Source organism: Botrytis cinerea, chromosome 5 (genome assembly GCF_000143535.2).
Source record: "Botrytis cinerea B05.10 chromosome 5, complete sequence".
Taxonomy (NCBI): domain Eukaryota; kingdom Fungi; phylum Ascomycota; class Leotiomycetes; order Helotiales; family Sclerotiniaceae; genus Botrytis; species Botrytis cinerea.
The window spans coordinates 2,617,237-2,630,891 of NC_037314.1; the positions used below are offsets into that span (position 1 = coordinate 2,617,237).

The window sequence follows — 13,655 nt, forward strand, 5'->3', positions numbered from 1 at the left end:
TTAGACGATTGTGTCAGCCATATTCACCACAATAGAACGAATTATTTACTAGTGTATGTAAATGATACAGTCGAGCTGTAACGCAAAATTATATCAGTAGAAATTTTGGTCGTTCTCTCAATCCTCTATTCTTCATCTTTTCTTCACACTAAAGCGATTCAACGAAGTTTTTCATATCAATTCTTGTTGTTTACCAGCAATTTACCTGCTACAATACAACTTCTCGAAGCTTTCTCGTTCTCTCATTTCACAATGAGTCCTGATCTTCCACCCAACGCTGCATGGGCAGCTAATGCTTTTGCTCCAGGAAAGAAGAAGTCCACCATGTCTACTACCACCAAGAACGGACATTCTCCTTTCGGCACTCCAGCTCCAGTCCTCCCTCCTCCCGCCAATCTTCCTCCAGCGGTCGCTCCACCAAAACGCAATAATGGCACCCCATTCTCAATGGCAGGTAGCCAATTTAGCCAACCAGCAACCTCTTCTCTGGCATCAACTCCTCCCGCTAATCCTCCTCCAGCAGTCGCTCCACCAAAACGCAATAATGGCACCCCATTCTCAATGGCAGGTAGCCAATTTAGCCAACCACCAACCTCCTCTCCGGCACCAGCTCCTCACCTTCCACCACCATACGTTCCATCATCCTTTCTTCCAACAACAGCGGCGGCTGCTCCAATTCCATACGGAAATCTTCCTCCTTATACCCCGTCTACCAACCCATCTGCCCTCGTACCAGCTTTCCCGCCTTTCCTTCCCCAGGTCTCTTCGGCACCAGTATCAGCGCCAGCTTTCTCGGCTTCTTCTCCGTTGACCTCTCTTCCGCCTCCACAAATGCCTTCCGCTGTCGCACCCCCAGCGGCAGCGGTAATGTTTGGCTCGACCCCTTTCTCCTTCTCCTTCGCTACTCCCGTACCAGCAACAGCGCCAGCACCGAATCCTGTCGCTTCGAACCTCTTCTCTTCTGTTTTTGGCCAACCCGCGCTGCCATCATCTGTACCTTCGCCAATGCCTCTTCCTCCTTCCTCCCTTCCTTTTTATGCGCAGCAACAACCTCCCTCGCCGTTTTTCTCACCGATTTCGGCTCCTGTTCAGTTTTGTCCTCATCGACCCGCTGCTTCATTGCCCGCTGAGCCTGCCTCTCCTGAACTTCTCTTTGATTCGGAGAACCAGAGAATCACAGAAGAAATGGATTGTAAGTGCCTGACGTCTCCCTCAAACCCATTTCGGAAACTAGCTCCCTCAGTGCGATTCTTTTGGGAAGGTGCAGTCGAGTGTTCCCTTGCGACTTTGTGGCCTCGATTGCGACTCGCCCTTATTAAAGTCAGAGTGTGACGATCGGAAGCCAAATTAGCCAATATTGATGACTACTGCCCTCGAGTTCTAGTGAACTCTCAATTGTTTTGCTACAAGATGGCCTCTCGACTTCTCACCACTTCATCCCCAGTCGACTCTTCACAGACGCCATGATTTGCTACACTTTCTCGATCAAAACCCCCGAATCTCATCTCACAATCTACCTAGCTCTCAATTTGCTTCTCACACTCTTGAACAAAAGTATTCTTTGTCAAGCACGTTCTTTCATCTCTCAAAACAAGTACCTCCACTAACAAACCACAGTATCCATACCCATGGCTTCTCACAGCCTGGCACGCACTATGTTCCTCAATGGGCACATATTTTTCTCGACGACTTGATTCTCGAAATCTCGAATATCGAAATCAAAGAAAGAATTACTGCATACTCTTGTTTTCAATTCTATACACAGTTAATATTGCGGTCAGCAATGTCTCACTGTAAGTCTCCGGCGTTCCATCTTCTCATTACCCATCCATTCAAATCCCAACTAATCCCTCAATAGTGGAATAATGACTATCCCCGACCACCTAGTAATACGCTCCACCATCCCCATTTTCGTCCTCATCCTCTCTCTTCTTTTCCATGTACATACCAAACCCTACTCGCCTCTCACCATCTCCTCTCTCCTCCCTCTCACTCTCGGCGTCCTCCTCGTCTCCCACGACTCCCTCACCCTCACCCTCGACACCACGATACTTTGTCTTCTCGGCGCCCTCCTCTCCGCCTGCAAAACCCTCTCAACCAACTCCCTCCAAACCCACCTCTCCATCCCCGCCCTAACAATTATCCGCCACGTCGCCCCCCTCGCCGGCATCCAAGCCACAATCTGGTCCTACATGAACGGCGAAATCGACGAATTTCTCGTAAAACAGATATCCTCCACTTCTTCTCCCCTCTCGACCTCTTCTTCCGGCATCTGTCTCATCCTCACAAACGGCCTCGTAGCATTCCTATTAAACTGGTCGAGCTTCACCACAAACAAAACGGCAGGCGCGCTTACCATGGCCGTGTTGGGGAATATTAAACAGGTCATCTCGATTGCCATTTCGATTGTGGTTTTTAAAGATGCGAATGCATCGTTCACAGGATTCGCTCATATATTCGGGATAATATTGGCGCTGGGAGGGGGACTTCTTTATAGCTTGGTGGAAGTTGGGACGTTTGAGCATTCGAAGAAAAACATATTTGGCCATTCAAAGGATGGCTTCTGCAGAAATGCGGAGAAAGACATAGGGAATCGAAAGGCGGTATCTATGTTACATGGACTGAAACCTTGTCACTTTTGGGAAGTGAAAAGATGGTGTATCGGGTTTTCTCGGCTCACTATTATTATCTGTTGTAGTTTGGCTTTTGCTTTTACTGTTCTATTATTTTGGGTTTCTTTTTCGTAGGTTTAGTTATTTTGATTTTTGCTTTTGATTTGAACAGAATTCATTTGGTTCAGTATGGATTTGGGTTGGGATTCGGGTTCGGTTTGGGTTTAGATTCAATACTATCTCGCAGCTTTGCAGCTTTTCTCATTTTCAACTCGTATGTGTCTTTATGATTCGCATACATATATGTACATGTGCAGCTCTTTCTGATCCCGCTCACTAAACTCTTACCACGCCCCCCGTATGAAAGCAACCAAAAGATATGATAAGTCTTCATCCATCAGAGGCCCAAGTACACCGTTGAAATAAATACATAAGATGCACCCACCAGTGTATGACAACATAATAATATACCAAGCATACAAGTCATTCCATTCCCTACCGTGTGCTAGGGCACTTCCTGCGGCAGAATACAACATTAACACATCATCTCTCCAGTCTAACACATTTTTCTGCTTCTTTTTTCATATCCCCCATCTCATCATTATACCAATGTCAACTTTTCAAGATCTCCAAGCAACACATCGATTATCTTGGACAATGCCAAACACTTTTCCAGCCATTCAAAAACCGATGTTACGCCCAGTTGCTCCCTCTTCATCCCGCTTTCAAGCTAATCCAGCGACCCTGCCCAGTGTATGACTCCCCATCTGATGAATCCGGCCCTTTCCTCCCGTGCTCCTCGAAATTGTGTATGAAAATTTATTTATGTACTCATTTGATAATTTCTTAACCCAAATTATGAAAATCCGATATAGTGCAAAAATTTACCCTGAATATCAATGGAAATCGTGACGCGTCGGTCGACCCAAGACGTATGTATACCCAAAATTAGATCTATCGAATCTATCGAACCGTCCGCACGAAGTGTAAACTAGACAATTAATCTCTAGGCCAAAATGAATTGTGCGTATGAGGTGTATATGGACTTGGTTATTTTAACATCGAAATAGATTGCCGTTCATTAATCGTACGTATTCGTACCTACAGCCCTTCACCTTTCACCAGATCGAGATGATCAACCTCTTCGCTTTGCGATTGGATTTACCATCTCATTTGGATCTGAGTAATCCCAATGTCGTTTGATTCCGCTTTCATACACATTCGCGACCGATTCTTGCCACATACTTGGGCTCACAAACGAGGGGATGGGCGCTCCAGAATATTGTTGTGGAGGCATAGGTTGTGAGCCTGGTGGTAAGCTCACATTGGGGAGAATTTGCATTTCTGGGAGTGTCGGAAGTTCTTGTGCACCTGAAGAGGGAGTTTTTAGAGGAGGGGTCGTTTCAGAAGCAGAGCTGCTCGAAGCGGGAGGCGTACCGAAAGTGCTGTTCCATTGGCTAGGGTGACACGATTAACGCTTATACTTTCGAGGTACGGATCAGGAATGAACTTACTCAAAAATTCTTGACGGGTTCCATGTCGAGTTATCTGCCATTGGAAGCCCGTTTGTAATTGGAACTGGAGGTCTTTGACCAGTGGCCATCATGACCAGAGACTGTACAGCGGGAGAGTCACTTTTCGTGTCTACGCCCCCAGCTGAAATGGGTGGTGATATGGGGTGGCTTGTGTAACTGACTTGCTGTTGGGCATTTTGATGTCCCAAATTTTGACTCTCCAAAGAGGTGCTTCCTTGACGATACTGTTGAATATTTCCCCTTGCAGGACTAGTATTGGGCGGTGCGGCTGGGCTCCCATAAGGAAAAGATGGTTTCAGAACGAAAGGTTTCCTAATGTCAGCTGAAAATGCCAGCCTGAGTGACTCAATCTGTTGTTGCATATCTGGCATGGGCCATGAGCTAGTACATTTTTCCAGTATTCTCATATGTCTGGTAAAATATTCCCGGGCGTCTGAGTTCAAGTCTGGATCCGGGGATGTGATCGCAACCTATAGGATTGTCAACATATCCCTGAAGAAAAGTCAGTATAATGGCTTTTGTACATACCAAGTGAAGAACTGTGCAAGTCAGAACACAATAGATAGTGAAGTTGATTCCCCGTTGCATGCATAATAGACCAGTCAAGCCAAAAGACTGTAAGACACTTTCTTGGAGTCTGCATAAGAGTTTCGCAGAATTATAACATATGAGCATATGGTGTTTCCACCCGTCCATTCCTGGTTCCATGAAAGTGAGTTGTGGGCGATGAAGCATGATAATACTTAGATAATAATAGGAGTGAAGATTGCCGATGAAATGAGTAGGTATCCATGGAGGGGATCCATCCGTGGGAAAATCAATCTGCAAGTTTTCGGGAAGATCATTCATCCAAGTTTCAAAGGAAGGATTCAGATGTACGAAATCTGGATCGATGCCCCACTCCTTTCTCTTCTTGACTTTTGCATAAACGTTATTCATTCTCCGAACATTGCGAACAACACGCGTGAACCAAGTGAAATTGCGCGTAATAGCGAGCTCTCCGCTGTCGATCCCAGTTCTGGGAACACTTAGATCAAGTGTTTCCATGTCGACCGCGAGATCTGTCCGGCCTTGTGGAGAACCGATCATCAATTCACAAACGAATATGGTTTGCCATATTCGAGTTTTGGTAATGCAATCAGCAAGATCAGAATTGCATGATCGACCTGCTTTGTGATCTTCATAGTGCTCATCTAGACCTAGATCCTTGGCCATTTGAACGCATGCTACTACAGTCATCCATGAACGATAATAATACCCACGCTTTGGAGCGGATTCTCTTGCTTTGAGTATTATGAGATTTGCTTGAAGGGTGCTCAATCGTGGAACATCCATAAAAGCATCGGCATGTTCTATATAAAGTCAGTGGAATGATTCGTTTAGCTGCAAGATGAAGTCTTACTAGAAGCCAGGGCGAGCCACTGGTGGCCCTGCGCTGGTTCATCATCAAGTCTTCCAGCGATTGCAAAGATGGCTTCCAGTATTAGAGGTGAGATAGCATCTCGATTCGTATGCCATTGTTGGTAAAATAAAGTTTTGTTAAGGACAGGTACGTATGGATGTACGTTGGTGAAGTACATCTCAAAATAATGAAGGATAGTCTGTTCATCTGGAAGCAACTCGGGAGGTATTCTGATCTTCATGTCTGCGCTCAATGTGATTGGGGGTAAAGCGTTTTTGTATTCATCAATATCTTCAAAGGCTGGTTCTTCTACCAGCCCTCTGGTCCGGTTCTTGTTGTTCAAGTATGGAGCTGCTTCTTGATCAGAACTGCAACTTAAATTGACGAGCAAAACGCTTACCTGTGCCTGCGGGGTTCATCTTAAGTTCTCCTAGCAAGTCGGCCAAATCCTCCCCGCTGTATTCACTATGGGTATAATTTTCCGGTGAATCATGTGTTTGCTGCTGGAGAGGGGCCGTGGGATATACCGCTTGTGGTGAATATTCCGTGTGTTGGCTGAGTGCGCTAACTGGAGTTTGAAGACTATTATAGTGCATGCTCTGGTGACTATGTGCACTCGAAGGTCCTCCGTATGGAATAGATTGATACATGTTATTCGGATCGGGATATGGAGGTTGTTGTGTATAAATTGGAGGTACCACCTTTGAGGGGCCTGTCATTTGCTGCTGTACTGGAACTTGCTGATGGTAACTACCGCTGGGATTTCCACCATTATCATATTGTGGCGCTTCTGCTTCGAAAGTCTGATTACTCTGCTGGAAATCGCGATCGTAGTTCACTGTTGGGGGGACACATCCCAACTTGAGCCTTGTGCAAGCGGAGCATGGCCAAGTGTTCGTTGTTGCAGCATCACACTTAATTTTTCTTCTTCGACACCCCTCACAAGCTCGCATCACTGCGCTGTGTTAGTAGAGAAATGCGCATAGACTGAGGATATCTCATACCCTTCAAACGCTTATGGCGATTATGTTCGTCAACAAAGACATAATCTAAGATATATCAGCCCATGTCATCTCCAAGATGCCCCAACGAAAGCAAGACCGCGCACTTTTTTGATTCTCTCTTGGGCCAAAGTTTGTTGGCGCAAATGAAAAGTTCTGCATTTGTGAGCTTTGGGGGAGTAGTCTCCTTGTTCCAAGGTCTTGGGACATATCCTATTCTAAAATGAAATTTCGGCTTCCTATACGATGTCGTACCGCGGTTATAGGCGCCTGTTTTTCGAGTATGTGAAGGGGAAAAAAAACCTCTTTCAGTGAGGATCGTCGATATATTGAGAATGGATCTGAGGAAACGGAGTGTCGTGAACCCAGAATTCAATCACTTGGCCACATCCGGATGAGGGGGCGCGTTCTAAGTCCAGAAATAAGCACCAACTGGATTTTGATCGGACTGATTCGAGGGGCCACGAAGCTGAGGGTTTGGAATTGAATGGCGGAGTATCGGAGGTTCAAGGATATCGAAGAATGAAACTGTGAAAGCAGATCAGGGTCAGCTAATCATCTATAAATTGAAGGCATCATGAGTAGCACAACATGCGCCTATTTCTCTCACATACCAATTGCTGAAGGTTGGGGTACACTACTAATGTTGTCTCATAAAACGAAGAAAGCGATGCCCCATGGAAAAAGAAAGAAGATTGGCTACTTTTGACAGATGGTACGATTTCTTTTGATGTGGTATTTGATCAAAATCGATTGAAGATGGTAGTTGTATGTACAGATACTAAGAGAGAGTACTCCGCACTCGATAGAAGCTTGAATTGATCTAGGGTCGCGCCACAACAAAAAAGTATAAATTAGTGCAAGTGATGCCAGAGAAGGATGAACACCCTTCCAGACCAGAATCTATAAAGCATTAGGTATTAGATGGGCAATAGTAATGGGTTGGCCTGTAAATTTGCTGTGGGTATGGATATAGATAGGTGGGTTAGATAGATGTGTAAGGGTATAGACGCAATTCCCAATAAATCCCAAATCTCTCTTACCGAAGGACTAGGTGTGAGGGTGTTTACCTCATGCAGGTGTGGAAGGAGGGATGATGGGTGATAATGGATTTATGGGACCATGGATGGTGTTGTATGGGGTGTCGAGGACTCAGACAAGCTAAGGTCTGACAAGAAAAGACCCGCAAGTAGGTATGCCGGGAGGTGATAGCAGGGAACTCGAAACGGCTGGTTTCCAAAATCCCGGTCAAACATACAGGAGTGATAGGTACCTGTTGCTACAAGTTGAGAAGGCCAGTACGTGTTGTCTAGGCAAAACGAGGGAGAGATGGTTCTGTCTAGAACCGGGAGCTTCCAAAGGGCTTGGAGGACAACTTTTGGAAAAGCGAAATGGAAAATTCAAGGAATCGTGATAGAAGAGACGGACTTATGAATCATGATATAGCATCCTTCTAGTCTCTAAGAGGCAAAAAACATTGTCGTAACTCACTTCCCTGTCGACGCAAGAAAAAACGAGTTGGGAGACTTGAAGACCGAATTTAAAATGATGTTTATATTTGGTAATGATCCAATAAGGTTGGCCCCTCTTTGCCTCTTTCCAATATATTAGTGAAATCATCAAATTATTATCAATACAGGAAAGAACGGGGGGGCCAAGAAAGAATACGGCAGGTCCCCTTACTCCTCACTCATAATCTCGATAAAACTGCCTGACACCTCCGTCTCGACGCGGATACTGCCGAAGACATGGACTCTTGGAATCTTGATTGTGATTCCTGTTATCACATGCATTCATTCATCTTATCTTCATTCGTAATGCTATTGAAATGGTAATTGGTACGGGTACAGACAGGTACAGGCACCCGGTGCTACTGTGAGTTCCCGGGAAGAAGGCTTTCTTGGTGGTTACAAAATAGGGCCTAAATTTACCGAGGCGTCTAAGCCATTCAATCATCATTCGTGTAGGTGTACGGGCTAAAGTCTTGAAGGGAGCCATGGGATCGCAGATGCACAAACACGATTGATCGAAAGGACCATTAGGGTCCCAAGTTGCGCATCTTTCAGCAGGTAAAAGATCCCGTAAAATGTAGCCTTCGGACCGGTGATGCATGGTAAACCACTTTGGGTTGTGTGAAACGGTGATCAGTGGGAAGGATGTGATGCTTCCTCAGTCTGGTACCCACAATAGCCTCCTGGATGATAGGAACCACATTTAGCATGTCAAAATGCAAGATGTTGAATACATTTCACACATTTGTCATGTTCACACATACCGATCCATGAGAAAGCAAGAGAGAAGTACAGAATAGCTCGACAGTGTGGGGCAAAGAAAGCAGGCATTGTACTTGGAATTGACTTTGTGCTACGGTAGCTCGAGAGCAGGCGTAGAAGGCTGTAAGCACTTCACAACGGCACCTACCGACAGATCACAGGTACTTGGATTTGGGGTTCAAATTCAGAAGCATCATGGAACTTCAGGTCTATGCCCATGGTCCGAGGTTGCTTTCATACGGTTAGGCGTTCGTTCTTAGGGTGCTTTAGGGCCTGACGAGGGGTAACCGCGGCAAATAGATACTATCCTTTTCTTTTCTACTGCCTGCACTAGAAAAGAAAGAGGGAAAAAGTATTAATCATCAGTCCGTCGTACTCGCACATAGCAATGGGATATCACTTCTGACCCTAAGCTCGTTTTCATTTGATTGATAACGATGCCGTTGTATCCCCGAAAAGTCCTAGCAATTTAGGACTTAAGGCACACATCACCTCTGTCACGAACTTACAATACAATTAAAGTACTGTATGTCAAGTGAATTTTATACAACAACAAACAGATTGTCTGTTCCAAGACGTCTATAATGATTTCGTGGCGTCGGCGGTGTGCGAAAAGCACTTCCATGCCGAAGTGCTGAGAAGCATGGGCAGGTAAATACGAAAGTACTTGAAGGAAGAACCATTCAATATTGAAAGTCTGGCTGTGCATGGTACATCTGTCTAATGTATTTTTGCATATTTTCAACACATTCTCAGAAAGTTGCCCCATTAATAATACTTCCTTTAGATGATGAGTGGATTCAAGCATCTTTAGACAAATACTGGTGCCCCGCAAACATTGTACTGGCCTCTAAATCGCCCCAGAAAAGGTCGCCAGGTATCAGTTCTCAGGCGATATGGGACGCAGTTGCCAGCAAATGCAGCGAACAATGCACATGCGATACGGCTCTGACAAGGAATATCGGGATTTCAGAACAGGCCAAAGGATTGGATATTTGGACCTCATGATTCCGTGCCACAAAGCCGCAGCCACTCGACAAGCAGAGACGAACCCGGCATTATGGTTCGGTGGTTCAAAGATATCTCATGGCCATTGAAGGTTGTTCACAAGGGAGGAAATGTATGCAGGTTTTGTTATGGGCCAGTAGTTTTTGGTGGAAGTAAAGAAAGGGATTTGATGGCTTTGGGCGCCGATGGACAAACATCCTGCAGATGGCTCGACAATCTCTCCACACCCTCCCCCCTTGCAGTTCCTCGAGCCAGCGATCCTTCGCATAGAAGAATACATCAAAAAGGTAGATATCATGGCCGCCATAAGCTGATTTCAGTATTTGTTTTGCCGACAACGGCGTAGTAGCCATTGGCAATTCGTGAGACGCGCAGGCAGTGGCAGTCTAATTTACCTGGAACGTTCATTAAATCTGGTGTCTTGGAAAGCAAAGCAATAAAAGTCCGAATTCCAGAAGCTACACCGTTCATCACGGACTTTCGGATCATAGCTTGTCTGATCTGATCAGATCATCTGAAGCTACACAGAGGGTCCAGCTTGCCGACGAGTTCCATTTGTCTCGCAATTTGAAATGTGAAGAGACCAGGTTTAAAGATCTTCCGGGACGGAAACGTGTATAGCACGGAACCTTTAACCTTGGAAGCGCAGGATCGCCACGAGATGCAGATGGCTCGTGCTCGTTGATCCTTCATGAATCTTTTTGGACCTGAGGTGAGTTTCTGATACATCCTTGACCTTTCAAGTTCTGGCCATGGGTTTGTGTGCTCCCTCGAGGCAGCCAATATGAAAGTTAGTTTCCATGGGACTCGGAACTTTGTACAAGATGGAGATAGACACTTTATGAAGTAGGACTACTATACAACAACAAAAAGCAGGGCTAAACAGGAAGCTGCATGGGGATGCAATAAGGGACAGTATAAACTCAGAGGTTCTCAATGTTTTCTAGCGAATCTATGATTTACCGTCGTATTTACAATTCCAAGTTCAATACTTGTGTTTTGAACTTTGGCACAGCTTCGATTATCGGCTGATTAGTCATAAACCAATGTGATGCCTCAGGTTTTAGATACATCCCACTTCGCTTTATCGATCGATAAAAGGGAATTTGATAAACTTCTTCGTCATTATCAAACTTACACTCAGGAATTCAAGACACCACAGCGCAAGCTTTTGCATCTCGAACCTGCAATCTATCCCACAACCTGCGGTCTATCGATTCGCAAGTTCAGCTGAATACATCTGCCCCGAGTCACAACGCTGAATTCGTCAGCCATTCAACTAACACAGGAAAGCCATTCTTTTTGGCCAGCAGAGCCCCAAGTGGCCCCCAAACCAGCTCAGTATGGCATCGGCAGACAATGCGAATCCCACGATCCTGAATGTGTCCGAGATATCACGTCGAAGAGAAAAACGTAAGGTTCGAGATTATTCGGCCAAGAAACATGGTATACAGAGCATCTTGATGGCAAAACCCAGCGATGCACTGGATCCCTTTTATATGTCAGATTTCTCAGATGAAGACTCAGATGATTCTGGCTTAGAGCCAATAGATGAACAGGAAATCTACGGTAAGCATTTCACGTATTTTTATTCACTTAATACCAGTTATTCTTCGGGGTCGCGATATTTCCTAGCGATATATCACACACATCATACGTGCAATTATCAGTATCTCAGAATCAAATATTCAAACATCCTGATATCTCTCTCCATAATTCATTACTACAACTAGCGCTATCTATAATTCAGAATTGAGATGGTTCAGTCGCTTTCCAAAGTTTGCATAGCTGACATTTTGAAGACTTGATCGCACCAATCTCTGACCCCGAGCACCCTCTTTCATTAGAGTCTCTCGGAGTAGTTAAGCTCGAGGATGTTCACCTTGCTTCGCCTCCTGATCTCACAAACCCCGCAGCACTGTCTCGCGTACTGGTCGAATTGACGCCAACGGTTTCACATTGCTCCCTAGCAACTGTTATTGGGCTTGGCGTCCGAGTACGTTTGGAACAAGCTCTTCCGCCAGGATACCGAGTCGAGGTCAAGATTAAAAAGGACACACACAGTCAGGCCGACGAAGTCAACAAACAACTGGCTGACAAGGAGCGTGTTGCGGCTGCCCTCGAGAATGACAATCTCATGAATTTGCTAAGGAAGATGATGAAAACCTGCCTTGATGGCTGATGATATCATAACCACAGAAACGAGATTCCTATGAAACCGCTGTAGCCAGTGCAGGAAATTCCTCGTTGCGAGGATAATCGAGAAGACCGTTGCCACATACGAGACCACTTCCGCAATACTCTGATACTTTTTGAAGTCACGCAGATCCGTCCCCAATTGATAAACTACGAACATGAAGTATCACAAGAATCTATACCCCAAGTGCTACATCTCCATTTTGGCATGTGCATGTGCGTGTAATACCACGATATAGGTACTGTGCCCATGAAAGAAGAACTCCTGGCGAACCTCTCTGCACCCTGTTGTCTAATTTGTGTCATAATAGTCTCCAAAGTTCACTTGGGGTGTTCCAAAGAACTTTCCCATCGTCGATCTCCACAAGTGTTATAGACTACCACAAACAACCTTCGTAAATGACATTTTAACAGCCAATCAAACTCCCAATCCCTACTGCAAAGGTGCCACCAACCTATATCTCCACATTGCAAAGCTTGTTAGCCTACATACCAAAAGCCAACTTTCCAACAGGGCTCCCATGCGAATTCTACCCCCACAAACACAACAGCGTCTCCACTTGTTCACAGTATTTCCCTCATTCCCAAGCACTCGAGAACATTCGGCCCACTAGACACGTCCTGGCAGATTACAACCTTAGGGCTTCATCAATCATGCCTCGGGGGTGGTAGTGGTAAAAAAGTGTCATGAAGCTTACGTAGACCCTCGTCTTTTCTTTCCTTTAATGAGCAACTCTTATTTTCATCTGAAGCTTTCTCATCACATTCAACAAGACTGCACAACATCTAACGCCGCCCATTTACTTCATGTTCAGGGGCTAGGTTCAAACTTTTGCTTCCTTTTCGCTTGTCGTTAGCTCTCCACACAAGATAAGCATAATTATCAGAATCCCTTGAAAAGAAGGTTTCGGGGACCTCAAAAGTTTGAATCCTTGAAATCTAGAACAATTCCATCACACGTGCTTAATATGTTGAACCCCCGCCTCTTTGCCTCATCGCCTCTTTTAGGTTTCTTGGGCCCGTCATTATCCTCGTCCATACACTGTCGACACGAGATTTTCACGAGGCACAAAGTTTGCGAGAGAGACGTGCGATGATCCCTTGCTGGATAAGTCAACGTTGGGCAAATTTGCGACGTCCTTCCTCTTTTTCCCAGTTTACCCCCACGGAATTCAAACCCTTCCAACCCGCACTTGCCACCCCCAGCTGCATCGAGTTTCTTCATTGAGGAATTGCTATAACCTAATTTCTCATTGATAAGTGTGTTTTCTGGATCAACCATTACACCCTATCAGCATCAATTTCAGCATTCCACACCTCCGTGTCTTCATTGGCACAGAAGTTGTGCGAACTTCAAAGTTTCCTACCCCAGCATTGATACTCAACTGTTCTCTACCTCATTTAGCCCGATTTACCAATATCCTGGTCTTAGTGCATATGATTTTCCGGGCTCGCCCAGTATTTCTACCATTTCGTTCGTTCGTTCATTGATCAGATGAAAATCTGACAACTTCAGATCGGAAACCTCATCATCCATGTTCATTATGATACAAGATCACTCAACAACAAGTATCCGCTTCTATCCATTCACATTTTCGAACATCATGCATAGTACATACATATCGGCA

The 13,655-nt window shown here is 45.2% G+C and overlaps 4 protein-coding genes across 7 annotated transcripts; 3 read left to right on the forward strand and 1 right to left on the reverse strand.

Moving 5' to 3' along the window:
* The first annotated feature begins 34 nt into the window (after positions 1–34).
* BCIN_05g07380 (hypothetical protein) lies at positions 35–1,367 on the forward strand. Its single transcript, XM_001550584.2, has one exon. The coding sequence runs from the start codon at positions 253–255 to the stop codon at positions 1,330–1,332; it is 1,080 nt and encodes a 359-aa protein (XP_001550634.1). The 5' UTR covers positions 35–252; the 3' UTR covers positions 1,333–1,367.
* A 30-nt stretch (positions 1,368–1,397) lies between these two features.
* BCIN_05g07390 (hypothetical protein) lies at positions 1,398–2,799 on the forward strand. The gene is made up of 3 exons (XM_024693196.1): positions 1,398–1,568; positions 1,618–1,793; positions 1,859–2,799. The coding sequence occupies exons 1-3, from the start codon at positions 1,464–1,466 to the stop codon at positions 2,745–2,747; spliced, it is 1,170 nt and encodes a 389-aa protein (XP_024548981.1). The 5' UTR covers positions 1,398–1,463; the 3' UTR covers positions 2,748–2,799.
* Positions 2,800–2,831: 32 nt separating this feature from the next.
* BCIN_05g07400 (hypothetical protein) lies at positions 2,832–8,086 on the reverse strand. Of its 4 annotated transcripts, XM_024693200.1 has the most exons (11): positions 7,594–8,086; positions 7,165–7,453; positions 6,658–7,078; positions 6,554–6,598; positions 5,950–6,504; positions 5,550–5,900; positions 4,676–5,499; positions 4,309–4,617; positions 4,127–4,227; positions 4,050–4,069; positions 2,832–3,983 (listed from the first exon to the last, which is right to left on the reverse strand). In XM_024693200.1, the coding sequence occupies exons 3-11, from the start codon at positions 6,758–6,760 to the stop codon at positions 3,748–3,750; spliced, it is 2,544 nt and encodes an 847-aa protein (XP_024548984.1). In that variant the 5' UTR covers positions 6,761–7,078; positions 7,165–7,453; positions 7,594–8,086; the 3' UTR covers positions 2,832–3,747. The 4 variants fall into 4 exon arrangements, with proteins under 4 accessions (XP_024548984.1, XP_024548983.1, XP_024548985.1 ...); XM_024693199.1 differs by having other exon boundaries at positions 2,832–4,069; XM_024693198.1 differs by having other exon boundaries at positions 4,127–4,617.
* Positions 8,087–10,798: 2,712 nt separating this feature from the next.
* Positions 10,799–12,213, forward strand: Bccia2. Its single transcript, XM_001550590.2, has 2 exons — positions 10,799–11,400; positions 11,634–12,213. Exons 1-2 carry the CDS (start codon positions 11,175–11,177, stop codon positions 12,011–12,013), a joined length of 606 nt encoding a protein of 201 aa, XP_001550640.1. The 5' UTR covers positions 10,799–11,174; the 3' UTR covers positions 12,014–12,213.
* The last annotated feature ends 1,442 nt before the right edge of the window (positions 12,214–13,655 follow it).